Source organism: Manihot esculenta, chromosome 5 (assembly GCF_001659605.2).
Source record: "Manihot esculenta cultivar AM560-2 chromosome 5, M.esculenta_v8, whole genome shotgun sequence".
Taxonomy (NCBI): domain Eukaryota; kingdom Viridiplantae; phylum Streptophyta; class Magnoliopsida; order Malpighiales; family Euphorbiaceae; genus Manihot; species Manihot esculenta.
The window spans coordinates 24,957,320-24,975,384 of record NC_035165.2 but is presented as its reverse complement, the minus strand read 5'-3'; the positions used below and the strand labels follow the sequence as shown (position 1 = coordinate 24,975,384).

The following is an 18,065-nucleotide window of genomic DNA, read 5'->3' as shown; positions in this document are numbered from 1 at the left end:
CACAAGCACTATCAGGAAGCTTTCCCTTCTCTTTTTCCTCTCTATTTTATTTCTCTTTATACTATTAAAAAGTCTCAAATCTAATTTAAGTATCGGAGGGTTTTCATCGGGAGAGACATCTCCGATAAACCTCTGATTGTCCTCTCATATTTTACAAGTCTCCTTCCTTAAGATCGAGTATAGAGAAACCTATATAAAATCTCTAAAGTATCCAACTCTCATCAAACCAATCACGGATCAACGATCAACCCATCGAATCGAGTCACTGTTTAAGTTTCTACATCTGACTACCTCGCCAAATCTCAGTTTTCAGAATCTATTTTTAATAAAAAATTTTAAAAGAATTTACAGAAAATCATTGGAGTTATTAATTAACATTTAAGTCATAATTATATTTTATTATCCTTTGAATCAACTCGCTATATAGAAAAAGTTTATAAATTTATATATTTATATAAAATGAACAAAATTTTTCATAATATATATATATTTTTTTTGAAATAGGGGTTGGAAGAGTCGAATATTAGACCTTTCAAGACTACAGAATGCACTTTCCACCAGGCTAAGCCTTGGAGTGCAAAGTTTTCCATAATATTATCATGTGCCACTGTAACTAAAATTTTCATTTTATGATTAAAATTACATTTTTATAAATAAAAATTTGAATTTAAATCGAATTGTCAAATCAATCCGTCCTAATTTGAATTAAATTGCTTTCACATCTAGATTCCCAAGAGCAATCCCAATCATGAAACCATTGGACTTTTTCGTATTTTTGGTAGCAATGGTCGCAATCATTGAAAATGGCTAGCTTGTTTTAATTGAGCAAGCATTTTTAATAATTAATTATTTTATTATCATTGCATGGGACAGTTTCACCTAATTTTGATTCCCTTGCTGTAAGGGTAACAAAACCAAATTTGCAACTCTTAAAGAACTTGTTTTGATTGGTGGGCTAGCCACTTCCGATTTGACTTTGGATTGACCTAATTTCAGGTAAGAAATACGGTCAAATGGACAGACAAAAGTCGCATATAGGAATAGGATGGGCACTATGAGGAAGCAAAGCAAAGCAGTGAAAAGTGGGCTTTACATAAAAAAGGTGTAAAAAAATATTTGCCACGAAGATAAAGGAAAAATGTTTGTGAAAATAGGGGTGAGTTTGATTGGGTCAACAAAAAAATTTTGACATTCCCGTATTTTAAAAACGCGATAATTTTAAAAAAATAAATATTTTTTTAATAATATTAAAAAAATAAAAAGAAAATATAGTGACGAGAGAACAATCAGAATCCTGTATAATATATAAAATCCTACTGCTCTAATTATATTAAATTATTAAATTATGAGAAAATCCAATGCACCTCCAAACTTTACACACCACCTACTGTAAAACTAAATCCCAAATGCCGCCATAGAAGCAGCTCTGCACTGCTGAGATCTGCACATTCAACTTTGCCTTTACACCACTCCTGAGGGAAGACGTAGAACAAGTTGTCCTCCAAGCAGACTGCAAACACCAAAACTAATATATCAGAGAGATCAAAGCTACATGCATTAACATGTTGAAAAATCAATGCCTATTACCCCACCTCTTCACATAGTAGTAGCAAAAATCGGCGAGAATGAATGTCTGGACAATTTCTGAAAGGAGGACGACTGGAGGCCACAATCCATACCCCAGTGCTGTCAGAAGACGTCCACGAGTATCCCATACCTGCATGAACAAGGAAACACATGGAGCACATGCATGAGCATACACATCTTTCATGTTTCAAAGACAAGCATGAAGATTAATGCGTGCATCGAGGACCCAAAAGAGGGTGGATTTCAACGCCAGGAGTTGCCATGCCACAAGTATATACGTTCACTGGCATCCAAGCATAAAAATACTTGACATTATAAGAAAATGTACAAAAATTCTTTTTTTATACACTAACACAACTCGACAAAATTCATTCCATATAGAGTTGGGACATGTTTGCTATGCTAACAGGTGTTGAAAAGTATTTGTTGATGGCAATAAAGATGACTGGTGAACAGTTCCATATGATGTATTTCACAGTAAACGATACAAATTATATGCGTCGCAAGAGAGTTTAAAGAGTTGGAAGCTGCATTATCAGACCTGGAGCACCCAATGCGCACAACTCAAGAACCTTGCAACTCCAAGTGCAAATATGTAATGTGCTGTGAAAGGTTCAACAATCTGAAATCAGACAAAGGAAAGATGAGCAGAAGAAGGCCATCTACATATTAAAAACTACATAATTATATAAATGAAGGTTTAAAGCATGGATTTAAAAAAGGGTAATGCAACGGAATTTATGTAATGGATTTTGGGGACGTTACCCATTACCTTGTCATACAAGGGCCCCCTGAGTTGACGTAACAGCCATAACTAACCGTGAAGCAACAGTAACGACCATTACCAATAATTTATATCCTTCCACTTCTACCTCTATTCTCATTTTTATCAGTTTCTATACTGTTCTGCAACTTCAAAAGCAATGTTTTTTAAATTTTCTCTTCCCTTTCTCTTTCAAACTTCAATCGTTCTTGCATATTCTCATATAAGTTTAAATCCATCATAAACTACTGCATTCTAAACTTATTTATTTCTAAGAAGTTAGTTAAATTTTCTAAGTTTTAGTTTTAGTTTCTGTTTTTTTCCTTTTTTTTATTTTTGTGGATTAAAATGTTAGTTTTGAGTTAATTGTACATTGAGCTATTAGTTTACTCGATCTATAAAGATTGTGTTGATTTTTTTTTATTTTAAACCCTATGATGTTTAACTTAAGTTAAATAATTTATATTTGATGTATTTGTGTTTATTATGTATTTGTATACATTATTTTAAATTAAATCCAATCAATATCATTCATTTTATGAACTTTGCAAATTTTTTTGAAAAATTTGTGTAGTGTTAGGCCGTTACTGTTACATTACAACTGTTAAGGGACATAAATGAAAAGAAAATCTTCATAACCATCAATGTAATGTTTACAACATATGCTCTGAAAAAAAAGTGATGCAGCATTGTATGATGAAAAGAAGACGATAGGCATGCGTATGCCATATTCATCATACCTTTGTGTTCTGCATGACCCAGAGCTGAGGCAATACTGAAACAGCTTCAAGAAAAACACAGAAAGCCCAGCAAATCCTGTTTATTATATGATGTGTTGTTGTTGGATGAATAATCAAAGATAGCACAGCACAAGGAATCAACTGCATTGAGATTGACAAAAAAAAAGGGGAAAAAAGAATTAGGAAGACAATGGATAGGGAAAAATTACAAACACATATATATTTTGTCAGCAGTGGGACTGCATGATAACAATTCCAAAATCAAGACAGGAATTATAATTGCAGTAATGCCAAAATCAATCAAGTCTTTCATAGAGCAAGCTGGCCCTACCATTGAATACAAATCGTCAGATATCATTTCAGATGGCATTGGTTTAGGTTCATTAGAGGGAACGGAAGCAGGCACAAGTAATTCATAAAAGCTTACTGGTGCATGTTGAAGTTAGGTTTTTTCAACCTATAGGCTGCCATTAATTGATACAAACCAACAAGAATACCAAAGTTAATTTACGTACTAAAAAATGACACATCATAATCAATTCTACTTTTCTTTTCTACTCAAATTAGGGATGTAAAGAAACTAAGCCTGAACTTTGGTGGCTCATTAGGTTTTCAATGAACTCGAGCTCAAACTTGAAGCACAAGCTTGACTTGTTTAGATTTTCTTGATCAAGTTTGGCTCACATTTAGATCATTTATCAAGCTCATGAGCTTGACTCATATTTAACTCATTTATTAAGCTCACCCATTTATTTATCAAGTTCATGAGCTCGAGATCAATTCATTAATCTTAAATATCCAAGCAATTGAAGAAAATAAAATGCCTCCAGCTGCAGGGAATGCATGTGAATAATTCTGTGCAATGAGAGGGAAAAAAAGAAGAAAATTCAGCATCTCTCTGAACTACCAAACAGCATTAGTGCTCAATTGCACACTGAAATACACACAATAAAAACACCAGAATGAAGTCATGTATTGGGAAACAAAACCAAATCAGACAAGATAATTGGTACTTCAAGATAGAAAATATTTTGTTTTAATAATTGGGTAAAAGGTAAAGATGATCAAGACAATACATTAAAAGAGAAGAGAGAGAGAGAGAGAGACTCACCACATAGTAAATTGCAAAGTTATCTTTGTCATCCATGTAACTGGACCTCAGTTTGAAGCGAATCATATAAATCACCCATAGTGTGGTTATCAATGTAGCCGAATCAAGTAACGTGTGTATATCATATTCCATCACCAAACTGCAATAGAGTCTAACGGCTAAAAACATAGCAGTCAACTCCTGTGATTTCAGTGAAAGTCCTGCAAAGAACTTAAACATGTGAACCCATAAAGAACTAATTACAGTGGCAATTGAAACAATGACAACATTTTAGATTTATCACCAAAACTAGGCCAGAAACTGCAAAAATTTACCAATAAGCAAACTCGTTGGTTAACAACCAAATATTATTCTTCTATGAAGTCTTCCACAAAGAATTTAAATTACAGAGTTCATGTTGAGAATGATCACAACCAGGAGACAAATATTATGCAATTTCTATTTATTACACGATATATAAAGTTGATCTTGCATCCTTTTAAAAGAGGCACTAGTGTTCTAATACCATATGTAACCTTCTATTTACACTGTCTTCTTATATGGAAAGATAATAAAGAGAAAGAACAAAACCTGCCAAAATGACATGGTTAAAGGTGTACCCTTCTGAAAGTTTCATTCCATTGACAGATGTGTCACATTGCATTATTACAATAATTCCATCAGTCTAGATGCTAGGGTACCCTGTTGAGCTTCTGGTCTTTCATGTTTGGTTAAATAACAAGCCAGAAAAAAGAGGAAAAAAAAAAAACATGAAACCTCTAGCAGACTAGTTGAAGCAAAAGACGTTTGTCTCTCAACTATCCAAACATGTAAAAAGGCTAGAATTTATAGTGTCCTAAATCTTCAATAACTCTAATGATCATAAAGAATTAACTAAAATTTTCACGTCAGAAACAAGAATCGTGTTGCATTCTACCATGATTCCCAAAAACATAAATTCAATAGCAGAATAAGAAAATGTAATATTTTTTCTGGCATAGCAAAACACCTAGAAAATCGAAATACATTACCAGCACAAGTTTTCTCCTTCATGAGCTTGTAAATTAGGACGGAGATTCCAATGGCATGAACAGCCTCGGCAGCAACGAAGAGGTTATCGTGATCGTGAACCACCATCCGAATAAAAACTAAAGCTGCCATCCCAGAAACCGCAGCTAAAAAAGCCTTGATCTTGGGCGGCTGCCTCCGGACCCATGTAGTCACTGCGTGGATCGGCCTCTTTGTCGCCTTCATCTTATGTTCCCTTGTCTCAGTTATGTCTATCAAACAGAGCACTCACTTGCAGAATCCAGTGTTGGGAATAGTGAGACAAGTCGGAGAGAAGCAAAGCACCTTGAATCAAGATGATCCCGTCTTAGATCCACTGTCGAGGAGGTACACAAGAGAAAGATGGGAACTTGAAGATTAAAAGACGAGGCTTTTCGTTGAAGTATAAGACGGGTAAGGCTGTTGAACCACCTTTATTTTTGTAGCTGTGGGATTGTGCCCACCACTGCAAAGCCCACTTTTGATTTTGCAGCTTATCCAATTCCCACTCCACATACGCCAAATTAGTGCCTGCTTTTATTAATTTTTTTTTAGTTTTTTCTAATATATGTATTTTTATTGTTTCTAATTTAATTGAGAATACGAATTATAGGTGTGTAAGAAATTATTAAAATTATATAAAAAATAAATTTTTTTAATAATTAAATATTCACTTTTAATATTAAAAAATATGTTATTCAAATATATAAATATATTGAGCAAAGTTTCTTTCTGATTTGAAAATGATAAGAAAAAATTTTATGATGCCTTAATAGACTTGTAGTAAAGAAAGAAAAGTCTTGTATTTTTTCCCTTTACGGCATTAGAATTATTTGTTGAGGTTATTAACATTATAGTATAATAATTAAAATTTTTTGACAATCCTATTCAAAAATATAAAAATGAAAATAATTTCTTTTAATTTTGATATTATGATATTTAGAAAAAATAGAATTTACAGTGTGAGGGTGAACTCAAAATGAAGAAGACGTTCCTCCCATTTTATTCTGCTAGTGATATCTAACGGTTTTTCTGCTACAATACCATTTGTCTCTGTTACTCAAGTCCATATGTACGAGCATGTCAGAATCTCTTTCCACGCCAGGCGGCTATTTAATTCCCCCAGTGAGCATGCGGACAAGGCTGCAAAGTGACTGGACTTACTATTCCTCCTCACGTCACATCATCAGGTTGAATTTCTTTCCGCTAGATTTGGACTCACGGATGATCCGGCTTGCCCTGCGTGACCTGAGATGTTAGATTGGTCAGTTTAAGGAGTTTCGTGGGTTTTGGATCAATTCTATTTGTTTTCTTAAGCCTAATCTTGTTCCGGGTGAATGTTCCGCGATCGTTAAATTTAAAGCAAGTTTTAGATTTATAGTTAAATATGTCTTGTTACGTTTTTTAATATGTTATAATTCCTTATTATAATTAATATGTTGCCATTTCTCATAAAAAATGAAAAACATGATTTTAATTTCGTTTGATCATCAAAAATAATTTTCGCATGTAACTTTTTTTCTCAAAAATTATAAGATAAGATTGTATTAAAAGTGACGAGACATAACTTCATTAAGAAAATAATCTCATGTAATACTTTTAACTTTGGATGCAGCTTCTTTGAAAAAAAAAAGAAAAAGAAGTCTGGATGCAGCTTCATTCGACCATGGAAAGAAAGTGTCTGCGGCTAGCCACAATCGAGACAATGCTCTTTTAACAGCTCTTTTGAGTGGCCTTGAAGAAATTTATCCCCATTTCAGGTGAAGGAAACATGTCCAATTATAACAAAATTGAATAAAATAAAAAACAAAGTATTCATTGTCCATTTTAAGATATAAAAAATTTAAGCAATTGTTTAAATATATGGATAATGTGTCAACAAGTCCATGAAGCAGATCTTTTAACTAGGGGCTTCATTTGCTTGTCTTCTTCAAGAGAGATCATACCCAGATGAGAAGGATCTTCGAGCATCATCTTAGCCACCAAGTACCCAGCAATGGACCATGTCTGGAACTTTCGAGCCTGCTTTCCAACAAATCGACCAAGTTTCCCATCGTAATATTCAGGCCAGTGGTCCTTTGACAATCTATTTTCAGTGAGTTCAATGGCTCGCCTTGCAATTTGTGGACGCCCAGTTTTGATACAGGCTGCTGTTAGGAGCCATAGAAGCACTGCAAGAAAGGAAAAAGTAACAAGAAGTAAAAATCTATTGAGAAATATACGGATAGAATAATCCATTTGATGATCATTTGTCAGTACTGGCATTAAAGAATGCATATATAGGGTGCATATGAACCGAGCCATTCAGTTCAAATTTGCTTCAAATTTGCTTCGTCAAAATTTGTTTAGCAAACGAGTCAAGAAAAATCAAGTTTTATCGAGTCTAATCTCGAATAGTTAATTAATAGTTTAATTTATTTATCATTATAATAATTTTTTAGTTTAAAATTAATAAATTCAAAACTAAATAATTTTAATTAAATAAGCATATATACAAGCAAGCTTGCAAAGCTATCAAAAAACGAGTTTTCAAATCTTATGAGTTGAATATCTACAAGTTCTAAGGGAATAATCAAACTGGGTGAGCCGAGTTTTAGAAAATTTAAGTTTGACTAATGATCGCAAATAGTTTAGTTCATTTAGGATCCATGGACAGGAGAATGACTTCTAAATGATCATTTGTTGGTAGGTCATATAATGAATCCCAAAGCGGAACTATTATTGGATGTCTAGAAACAAGATCAGTAGCTAACCTGGCCAAGAACCTCCATTATGGTAACTCCACCTAGTATTCTTGGGGTCACAGCCAGTCACAATCCGCCATTCATGACTTTCAATGGCAGGATAACAGATCTTCAATGGCATTTCTCCCACCAATTCTTCCCAACGTGATTCAATGAGATCCATTATTGCTAAAGCTTGCTCAGGGGTTGCCAGGGATGACAAAATAGCAACACAGTTACCTAAGCAGAACCATCGGAAGTCCATCCTCGCTGGACTCACATTTCCAATGAAGTAGCCACCACGAGTTGGCATGAAATCAAACACCCAATCTGGAAGAGAGTCAGGCATGACATTGAACTTGTTAACTGCAGTATGAGAATACTCCTCAGTTTTATATCGGTATATATCATTAAGCTGCTTCAAATCCAGCCAAAAATAACTTCGCATGTGATAGCTTAAAGCATGGAGGCGAGTGACAATCCTCTCAATAAATTCCTTGCCCTCATCGTCATGCTTAAGTAAAATCAAAGCACACCTTAAAGCCATAAAGAAGAGAGCTTGTATCTCAATAGGATAGCCATATACACCCTGAATGAAAAAGACAAATTAACACTCATCAACATATGGCAAATCCAGATGCTTTAACTGAAATTTGAGAAACAGTCACAAGCAATTGAAGAAAGTATCATAAAAAGCTTGTTTAACAGAAAATTTAGAATAAAAATACCATTCTACGATCAATCATACAGCATCCATCAGCACAGAGCAGTGTTGGGAACGTTTCAAAGCCTTCTGACAGGCACAAAGTCAAGATAAGGCGCATTCCCCTTTGGCAATCTGGCCTCTCAGCCAAGGAAGAATCTCCAGTAGATTTTGTATATGCACGAAGCAATATAATCCACCAAAATCCAGAATCAACAGGAGCAACTCTTCCTATTGCACTTTCACCAAAGTCTGCAATTAGAGTCTCAATATTCTTCTCAGGTTTATGTAGCACTTTAAAACTTGCTGGCATAACTCCTTCACCTAGCTTGAACTGATCTATCCTTTTCTCCCAAGACTGGAGGTGAAGAGTTTTCAATATAAAATTCTTGACCACTTCATGCTCCCCATTCATCAGAAACGCCAAAGCACTTGGGACAAAATCTCTAACAAAGACCTGCCAGGCAGAGAAGATTAAAATAGCTAAATCAACAATACATAAAAAGGTACAAAATCTAGAAGGGAATTCACCTGATCATAGTTGAGTTCGTCCATAGAATGGTCCAATGCAGCAAGAGTTCCAACAGGTTGCCGGCGGTGATAAACCAAGGTGCGTCTCAATGATTCCCACGCTTCAGCCACCATAGGATGTGACTCAAAATAACAGCTTGACAGTGGAGTACTATAACCAGACCTCCTTCCTACGGGAGACCCATTTTCAAGATGGTTTCTATAACTAAAACGAGGTGACAAGGTAATTGAAAGTTCACTATTAAAAGACCTTTCATCAAAGGATCTCTTCCTCTCTATATTAATAGGTCTAGGTCTCTCCAACAACTTTGAAATATCAGAATCTTCAATTTCAAATACAGAGCCTGTTGTCTCCAAGCTTTTAACACTTCCATTATTAGAAACATCCATGGCAGCAATTGGAGACATTCTTCAAATTTTCTATCAGAGGGACCAGACCAGAGCACCAAGATCAGTATAACAGTTGAAAAATCTGCATGCGATCAACAGAAGAAAATCTCAATCTACCTTTACCCCAAGAATGGTATTAGTCAAATCTCCCAATTGGGATTATCGATAAACAAATAAAATTACATATACCAAATAAAAAGACACTCTTTATAGAGTAACATAGAGATTAGAGAACCATATTATAGAAGGAAAGAAACGGACCTAGGAAGCGCCGGGGGTGTGCAGTGCCGTGTGCATGAAGAGACTTACTCCGATTCGAGCAGCAACATGCTTCATTCATGCCCAAACTAGCCGTGACGCTACTGGTTATTGCCAGTTATAAAGCACCGCTGACTGATTGGGCCGGTAAAAAAGAGGAGGGTTTGGGTGACGTAGGCAACATGGGAATCTCCGAACGTGGCTTGGGGTGTTCCCCTGTAGCTTGTCAACCTTAAAAAGAAAATGATTACTATTGTCTAAACGGCAAAGTTTCACCTTCGTTGCAAACGATCTCCGTGGCTTCTAGTGTTTTTGCTTTTGTGGGTCTGCGCAGGATATGATAATATCTGTGCAACACGTGACAGAGTAATGGTTTTCTCTCTTTTGAAGAGTCAAAACTTGGTCAATTTTTCTAAGGCTTGCGTGATGATTGGGTCCACGGGCCCACTTTTGATTAGGCCCGTTTGCCTCCCATTTGATGGGAACTCCAGGAGCGTTTTTCTTTGGAGGTTTTTCCGCGAAAATTAGCTCTTTTTTGTCTGTTTTAAGAACACCTGCGTTGAATTTTTTATAATGCTACGTAGGAAAAGAGTCCAGAGTTAATGGTGGTATTTGTTAGTAATTCATTCCGTTTAGGAATTTGATAGGATTTCACCAGCTAGAAGCCAGGAACTTGTGGGTGGTTGTGAAGAAGCAGGCTAAGTGTTTGATAAAATGTGGAATTGTACTCAAAATTCACAAGTATTCAAATGTCACCATCGCGTCTCGGCATCCGTTCACGGGCTTCGACAAAAAAATATCCTTTCAAGGGAGAAAGCTCATTGAATAATGAAAGTCTAAGCCCAAAACATAGTAGAAAAGGAGGTCCACACAGGACTCCAGATAAAAGGCCAGCTTTTGTTCCTTCTAATAATCTTATTTTCAAATACGCGCAAAATCGACCGTTTGAAACCCCTTCAACTTACAACGGTCTCATCTCGTTCTCAGTTCTCACGCTCTGCTCACTGAAAACACCATAGTCTCCGATCTTCTTCTTCTTCTTCTTCTTCTTCTTCTTCTTCTTGTAATTCAGTTGTATATGGGTACTAGAAAACGCTCTCAAGTCGATAACGTATTCGACAGCCTGGTAAAATTACTCAAGAACCAGCAAGAACAGCTTAAAACCCTCGTCCAAGAGAGGAAGTTCCTTGAAGATCACATCAAGGTGCAACATAAGCGCTGGATTTCTGAAATTCGTCTCTACGAAGATCATATCACTCAGGTTAGCTCGAATTTCAATATAAATTCTTACTTCTGAAATTAGGGTTTTGATGATATTTCTGTATGGTGGGTTTTTGAGGGATTTGTAGTTTTTGTCTGATTTATTGTATAGATGAAGGAGGCTTTGCTAGAGAAAGAAATGACTTGCTTGCTTGAGGCTGCGAAATCTAATTTGATGATTGGATTAAAGCACAGAGATGCTTCTCTTCACAAATTAAAATTAGGTCAGTATTTTTTTTTCCTAAACACGAACTCAATAATTGGTTATTCATTTGAACGTATCATTCATGCTCTGAAAGAGAGAATATTAGTAGATTTGCAAGACTTGGAAGTTTTGAATTTCCTTTTTCAATGATTTGTCAGAAATTATACGCAAGGCAAAATATAGGCTGAGTAGAGAAGATTTTTTTTTTTCTAATGTTCAATAAGCATAGAGAACGTTTTTCAGTGAATTTCCTGCAAGCAGAAGAGGGGCTTACAAGCAGAAGGAGGGAAAAAAATGAAGTTTTTTGAGTGGTCCTGAATTGGGAACATAGTTCTACACACTGCCAAGGAATATAACTAGCACTTGTTTCCAGGCGTTGTATCTAAACACTTTCTACTGCTTCTTTCGCACCATCTTCCTGGGCTTCGTTCTCTTAGATTGAGTTATCAGTATCCATTGAATGCAATATCTGCATAAACGTTTATCATGCTAATAAGACCTGCAAGTCATTTTGTCAGCAGTTTTCTGTTTTACCTATTAGGTATTGATAGGTGTTGCACTTTCATAAAGATAGGTTATTGTATTGGAGCATACTTGTTGCATGTGGTATTGAAATAGTAGTTTATATGCTTCATTGCTTCACTTCTACAAAATTGCAGGGCAAACAGAAGATGAATTGGCAGATATCAAAGCATGTTTTGAATACTTCTCCCGTACCCTCGAAGTATGTTTTATTACATCTCCTGCAATTCTTTAACGTCTTTATTTTTAGAATTTATTAAACTGACATTTTTCATTCATCTCAGAGAAATTCCAAGGAAACTGAAAGTGGAAAGGAAGAAGGCAGACATTGTGATTTAAATTCTGCTGGTTCTAAAAGGTTGCATAGTGAAATAAAAAGGTTAAACTTTGAATATGAGAAGCTTTCTTCTGAAAAGAATTCTGAGGTCTCTGCATTATTAAAAGAGAAAAATTTTGTATGGCATCAGTATAATGTTTTAGAGAGCAATCTCACAAATAAATTGAAGAGTAACCAAGCTGAGATTGACCAGGGAAATGAGAAGATTGCAAAACTTCTTGCCAGTGTGGAGCTGCTTTGCTCTTCTAACATTGAGAAGGATGAAATGATTGGAAGACTGCAAGTTAAATTGGCTGAGGTGGAGGGTGACAGAAATAATTGGAGGGAAAAGTTTTCCCAAATTTCCCAGGAGTTGGAATCAGTGAGAAAGTCCAAATGTTCTCAAGTTACATATGCACCAAAGCATGGCAGCACGGGAGCTAAAGCTTCCTCTCAGGGAGCCAAAAGCAGTGGCAAGAAAGGAAGTAATATTGTTGTGAAGAAAGAATTGTCTCCTAGAAAAGCTGTTCATTCCTTGGAGGCTGCTGCAAAGGTAATTGATAATTAAATATCAAGTTTTAAGCTTCTTTAAATGTGTGCATGACTGAACAGTGGAATGAGGAGTAGTGCTTGACTTTGAAGTATCTGAGTTGTTGCTGTATCATCTTTGTCATTTGTCTACATATATGCATGAATTTCAAGAACATTAATACCATCCCTCTATCTGAATGCTTATTGTACTTGGCCTTTTTCCCGGTGATTAGGGTACCAGAAGTTTGAAGAGAAAAGTGGATGAAGCTGTTACCATTCTAGAGACTCCAAGGTTGTTCTCCTCTGCCTTCAAATTTCCCAAGTTAAAACAGGGTACCTTCTCTACTTCTGTGTCATGAAAACCTAACACACCCTTTTTCAATCATTCAGTTAAAAGTAGGGCAGCTTCTCACTATAATTGTTTATTGAGCTTCTATAGTAGCTCTGTAATTTGCCTTCTTGCATTTGTTGTAAAGTATGTAATTGCCTTGCCTCTCGCAGCAAGTATTCTTTTGTTTAATCTTATTAGGCATTTATCTGTGATTGTGAGGATTTATCAATGTTAAAAATATCGTAAAAATGTATATTATGTAGAAGACCTCTTGAGCACCACTTCCTCATCTTGGACGGTACCAGATTCAAACTCCTAAACTGTTGCACAGTCTTAGCAGGATTAATGTTAATGGATTGATTGTTTCAAGTTAGATGCATCTTCTATAGCTTTTTGATTGTTTCATATTAGTAAAGGTTACTGAGTACAGAAATAACACACTCACCAGGCATCAACTTCTCAAGTATTGTACTTCATCAAAATAGAACGACTATTAAACGTTGCGACTCTTTTCAATACCCAAGAAAATCTTGCTCTATACATGACTACATGAACTCATCACTAATCAAACAGACCTCCACACAATCGGAGACCAAACAGACCGAAACGATGATTGGTAAGAGAGCATCACCAAAAGCACCACCACCAACGCCACCACGCCCCAAGGCAAATCCCAGCTTCGACGAATCCTACCATACTCTGCTTTTGTAGCAGGAACAATAAAACTCTCGCACTTGGACAAAACCTGTGCAACAAGTATCAGTAGCACAGGCAAGAACAGCAGAAACAAGTTAAAGTTAATCACCGTATGCTCCATCTGGTCCTTGAAGTTAAAATAAGATGAAACAAACAGGAGGAGGAAAATTATAAAGAAAATGGCAAGCAAAGGAAAAGGAGGTGGCGAGACAGAGGCTAGAGTCTGCTCTGTCCAACCCTGCTTCCATCCTGGACCCCTTCTCTCAGACCATAACCAACCCATATCTCTCTCTCTTGTCTCTCAGCAACCTTTTTGCTTGGTACTCTCTTGGCCTATGTCCTGCAAGAAATGGGTATTTGTAGAACTGATGGCTGAGATGTCGGTTGGCTTTAGCATAAAGTTCTTGGGGTTTTGATTCTATCCCCAACCGATCAATCTTTTGGACTTATGCCCTCTGAAGTGGATTGGTACGAGTATACTTTAGCTGCTGTTGCTTTTATAAAACAATTGAAAATGGATGGATAAAGAGAAGGAACATATTCCAGTAAGAGTCCAGATGGAAGGCTTTGGTGCATTTGGGGTGGCAATCTGGTAGAAAATAAGTTGCTGCAATTTGGTACAGCAGGGATTTCATTCTTATTTTATTTTAATTTTATCATTTATATTTCCAAGACTGCTACTGCTTTTAATATATATATATAGAGAATTTTCTTTTCCAAATAACTATTTTTGGCGAATCAGAATCTCGAAAAAGCAAAAGTTTGAGTAAAACGTAGCCGTTTCCCCTGGATGCAATGTTTCGTTCTACAGGAGCATTCCTCATGAAGAATTTATGACTACCCTCCTAAATTTCCAATATAAATGTCATAATAATTAAGGATTACTGTGCAACCGTTATATGTAAAGGAGAATTTTTGGACTATCTTTTATTAGGTTAGATGTTTTCTAAAAGCAGTTAAGGTTTTTATATGAATTAATAATTTCGGTAATATAAAATTGATATTTTTACGCTCCATTTAAAATAATTTTTTCAAATAAAATAATTCAAATAAATTAGTAAAAAATTATACATAAATTTTTAATTTATTGTAAAATGAAATTTTCAAATTAAAAAGAGTTTAATTCTTTCATTAAATCAATTCAATTGAATTATTAAAAAATTAATTGAATTTCCACTCTATACACGAACATTTAAAATTATATTGAATTAATATCTCTAAAAATTTTGTTTAGTGAGAAAAATAAGTTACAGAAACAATAAGAGATGAACTTTTATATAAAAAAATAAATTACAAAAGCAATGGAAAAAAAAAGAATGACTTAAATAAATAAAGAAGAAAAATAAAAAAAAATAAGTTTAGAAAGATTTGAAGTCAGGTTGATCAAAAACCTTTAACTAATAAGTTAGAAAAGCAATAAGAGATAAAAAAAAATTAAAAAAAAAATTGTGGCTTATATAAATAAAGAAGAAGAGTTAAAAGTAAGTTTAGAAAGTTTTCCTTTGTTCAACTTGAAATCATAACTGCTGAGTCAAATTATAATTATGAAAAGTTAAATTACAATAAAAAAAATAAAATATTAAAAAAAATAATGCCTTAAATTTTTCTTTCTGCATGTTTATATATATATATATAGATCAATGTATATAATTCAAAATTTTGAAAGTTTAATTTAACGGAATTAGGTTAACTGATTAAATTAAAACCTTAAAATTTTATAAAAGGAAATAGAATACTGAAATTTAAATATTCAAATTTTAAATGTTAAGTTTTAATATGACTGAATTAGACAATTAAATTAGATTATTTTAAGTGATTAGATTAGATCAGATTAGATTTTAAAAATGGTAAGTTGTCAATTTTTCTCTTTATTTCAGCTTTAATATCTAGATATATATATTCTATTTTCTCTCCACCAAGAATGTAATTATAAATTTTTTGTAAATTGGAAAACTTTACTTTAAAAAACTCTATTTAAAAAAGAAATCTTATTTTACTTGAGAAGGGAACAAAAAATAGTTTATATGATTTCTGATAATTAATCACATTTATTACTTTTTTAATGTATATAAAATATTATTTTTATATTGAACTCTGTATTCTAAATATTTTTATATAATACAAAAATAAAATTAATTGAATTGAATTATTAAGTATTAATATTTAATGCATGTGTGAATATTGTTGTATACTATTTTGTTAATTTTTGAAAAAAAGAGCATATCTTAATTTAAATTTTTTATAATAAAAAATATATAAAGTTTATATTTTAAATATTGTTAAACATATTAACATAATTTTTAAAAAATATTTTTAGTGTGATGAAAATTATTATTATTTATAAAAATAAATATTTATATTTAATTTAAAAATAATAAGAATGATAAATGAAATTAATTAATTATTAATTTATTCAAAATAAAACATTTCAATTAAAGTTTATCGTTTAAACATTTATTAAAAAATTTTTTATTTATGAGTAGAAATAATTCAATTACTATAATAAAATAGTAATCTTATACAATAAAACTTTCAAAAAATTGTATGATTCACCACCAATACAATATAAAGAATTATCATTTGATGAGCTCCATTGCAATAAGTTGTTATCAGCCCTTCATATGACTAGAGATTTCTTTTATTTTATTGAAACTCAAAGAAAAATGAGAAAAGCATGTTAGAAAATGAGAAATATAAAGTAATATTACACGATAATTGTCCAAAAAAAATCATATGTTTGGCATTTAAAGATAGAGTCACATAATAAGAATCTGATTAGATGATGCTCGTGTTCACCAAGGAAAAAGAAGACTCGGACACTTTAGGTCGGTCTCAATTCAGCTCTTCATCAAGATTCATCCTCCCCTTGAGAGGTCGAATCTTCATTGGAAGTTATCATTAGCAGCTACAATCCAGCAGACTCTCTTTACGCCTGTAATTATTTGATCCCCAATTAATTAACTAGCGAGATCCCTTATCAACGAATCCGCTACATCATTGTCAGATTTTCAGGAAATATTATAATTAACTCTGTCATCTTACAGTATAAAAGCCAACGATCACAGAGACAAAGTTACGCAATTCTTACACAACTACTTTCAAGTTCTAAGCAATTCTTTACATTTGCCTTATTCTCCAATTTACTGACTCGAGCGTCGGAGTGGCTGTCGCAGACACCAATCAACTCACTTTCTCTTTCTTGCAGGTTTAACCAATCACAGCCAACTTTATTTTTTGGTTACATCATTCGGTTCCATTGCCAGAAAATCCATTGGATTCTTTCTGTTCATTTAGACTAAAACTGGCCTCTTGTTCCCTTTCTCTTAAAAAGAAATCTTTTATTTTTTCTCTCTCGAAATGGCCAGTGATTCACGAGCTTTTGCTAAGGTTACTACCAATAAGGACAACTGCGAACTTCATCATGTGGCTAGAGGTGATAACAAAGAGGTCGATTTTTCTAGTCGAAATAACAATGGTAGAGGAAGAAGAATTGTGGATGACACCTGTGTACAAGTTTTTAACATAGGATGATCTGTCGATCGATGAATAGTCGGCTAAATAGGTAATAAAAAAAATTCTCTAAATATGCACTAATTAATGATCGGTGGTATAGAAGATCCTCAACTCAATCGTAGTTATGATGCGTAATGAAAGATGAGGACAGAGAAATTCTTAAAGACATTCATGAGGGTAATCGTGGAAATCACGAATGAGCTCGGACGATCACCCTGAAAGCATTCGAATAAGGATACTACTGGCCCACGATAATATGAGATACAAAAGAGTTTGTCCAGAGGTGTCATCGATGTCAAGCGCATGCAAGCACATCGAGATCTCAGGAAATCCTGAAGAAATGATGCAGGAGACTTAGTCCTTAAAACAAGCGGTAATGTCGGATCTGGTAAGTTGGGCAAAAATTGAAAATGATTATTCAGGGTCTCGAAGATCATTCGCCCAATGTCCTATAAACTAGCCAAATTAGATGACCAAGGTATCTCCAACACTTGGAATATTGGTAATCTGAGAAAATTTTATCAATAACAGTTAACGAGATATTTTTTGATATGTTGTATTCTTCAGTGATAAGGAACGTTGGTATTGCCTTCTTTAAAAAAGATAAGGAGCATTCATAGTAGGCTAAAAAGTGGGTTTCACTAGACCACAATTTGGGTGTTAGTCCCACTAGATAAGGCCACAAGGTGGGTTCCGCCAGTTCAGGCCACAATCCGGGTGTTGGTCCCACTAAACAAAGCCACAAGACGAGTTCCGCCAAGACATAAGGTGAGTTTCGCCAGACCATAATTTGAATGTTAGTCCTAATAATCAGGGTCATAAGGCGGGTTCCGCCAGACCAAGTTATAAGGCGGGCTCA

At 34.3% G+C, this 18,065-nt stretch overlaps 4 protein-coding genes across 5 annotated transcripts; 1 reads left to right on the top strand and 3 right to left on the bottom strand.

The window, feature by feature from the left end:
• Positions 1-1,272: 1,272 nt before the first annotated feature.
• On the bottom strand, positions 1,273-5,675 carry LOC110614637 (ER lumen protein-retaining receptor erd-2.2). Its single transcript, XM_021756229.2, has 6 exons — positions 5,212-5,675; positions 4,202-4,401; positions 3,091-3,231; positions 2,129-2,209; positions 1,593-1,717; positions 1,273-1,510 (listed from the first exon to the last, which is right to left on the bottom strand). Exons 1-6 carry the CDS (start codon positions 5,432-5,434, stop codon positions 1,462-1,464), a joined length of 819 nt encoding a protein of 272 aa, XP_021611921.1. The 5' UTR covers positions 5,435-5,675; the 3' UTR covers positions 1,273-1,461.
• A 1,287-nt stretch (positions 5,676-6,962) lies between these two features.
• On the bottom strand, positions 6,963-10,182 carry LOC110616048 (probable alkaline/neutral invertase B). Its single transcript, XM_021758354.2, has 5 exons — positions 9,836-10,182; positions 9,185-9,656; positions 8,679-9,110; positions 7,981-8,539; positions 6,963-7,398 (listed from the first exon to the last, which is right to left on the bottom strand). Exons 2-5 carry the CDS (start codon positions 9,590-9,592, stop codon positions 7,103-7,105), a joined length of 1,695 nt encoding a protein of 564 aa, XP_021614046.1. The 5' UTR covers positions 9,593-9,656; positions 9,836-10,182; the 3' UTR covers positions 6,963-7,102.
• Positions 10,183-10,615: 433 nt separating this feature from the next.
• LOC110616049 lies at positions 10,616-13,262 on the top strand. 2 transcript variants are annotated; one of them, XM_021758355.2, is made up of 5 exons: positions 10,616-11,093; positions 11,205-11,316; positions 11,957-12,021; positions 12,104-12,688; positions 12,900-13,262. In XM_021758355.2, the coding sequence occupies exons 1-5, from the start codon at positions 10,911-10,913 to the stop codon at positions 13,023-13,025; spliced, it is 1,071 nt and encodes a 356-aa protein (XP_021614047.1). In that variant the 5' UTR covers positions 10,616-10,910; the 3' UTR covers positions 13,026-13,262. The 2 variants fall into 2 exon arrangements, with proteins under 2 accessions (XP_021614047.1, XP_021614048.1); XM_021758356.2 differs by having other exon boundaries at positions 10,961-11,093; positions 11,182-11,316.
• A 182-nt stretch (positions 13,263-13,444) lies between these two features.
• Positions 13,445-14,179, bottom strand: LOC122723733. Its single transcript, XM_043957030.1, has one exon. The coding sequence runs from the start codon at positions 13,974-13,976 to the stop codon at positions 13,563-13,565; it is 414 nt and encodes a 137-aa protein (XP_043812965.1). The 5' UTR covers positions 13,977-14,179; the 3' UTR covers positions 13,445-13,562.
• Positions 14,180-18,065: the final 3,886 nt, after the last annotated feature.

Bases quoted from the DNA above. Each gene is read 5' to 3' on its own strand.
- LOC110616048 (XM_021758354.2), bottom strand. From the start codon at position 9,592: ATGTCTCCAATTGCTGCCATGGATGTTTCTAATAATGGAAGTGTTAAA. The intron at 8,540-8,678 runs GTATTTTTATTC...TTTTTCATTCAG, and splicing joins GTATGATTGATCGTAGAATG to GGTGTATATGGCTATCCTAT. The intron at 7,399-7,980 runs GTTAGCTACTGA...CCTTTCTTGCAG, and splicing joins TAATGGAGGTTCTTGGCCAG to TGCTTCTATGGCTCCTAACA.
- LOC110616049 (XM_021758355.2), top strand. From the start codon at position 10,911: ATGGGTACTAGAAAACGCTCTCAAGTCGATAACGTATTCGACAGCCTG. The intron at 11,317-11,956 runs GTCAGTATTTTT...ACAAAATTGCAG, and splicing joins TCTTCACAAATTAAAATTAG to GGCAAACAGAAGATGAATTG. The intron at 12,689-12,899 runs GTAATTGATAAT...CCCGGTGATTAG, and splicing joins CCTTGGAGGCTGCTGCAAAG to GGTACCAGAAGTTTGAAGAG.
- LOC122723733 (XM_043957030.1), bottom strand. From the start codon at position 13,976: ATGGGTTGGTTATGGTCTGAGAGAAGGGGTCCAGGATGGAAGCAGGGT.
- LOC110614637 (XM_021756229.2), bottom strand. From the start codon at position 5,434: ATGAAGGCGACAAAGAGGCCGATCCACGCAGTGACTACATGGGTCCGG. The intron at 1,718-2,128 runs GTCTGATAATGC...TTGTTCATGCAG, and splicing joins GTGCGCATTGGGTGCTCCAG to GTATGGGATACTCGTGGACG. The intron at 1,511-1,592 runs GTGGGGTAATAG...TGGTGTTTGCAG, and splicing joins TGCTACTACTATGTGAAGAG to TCTGCTTGGAGGACAACTTG.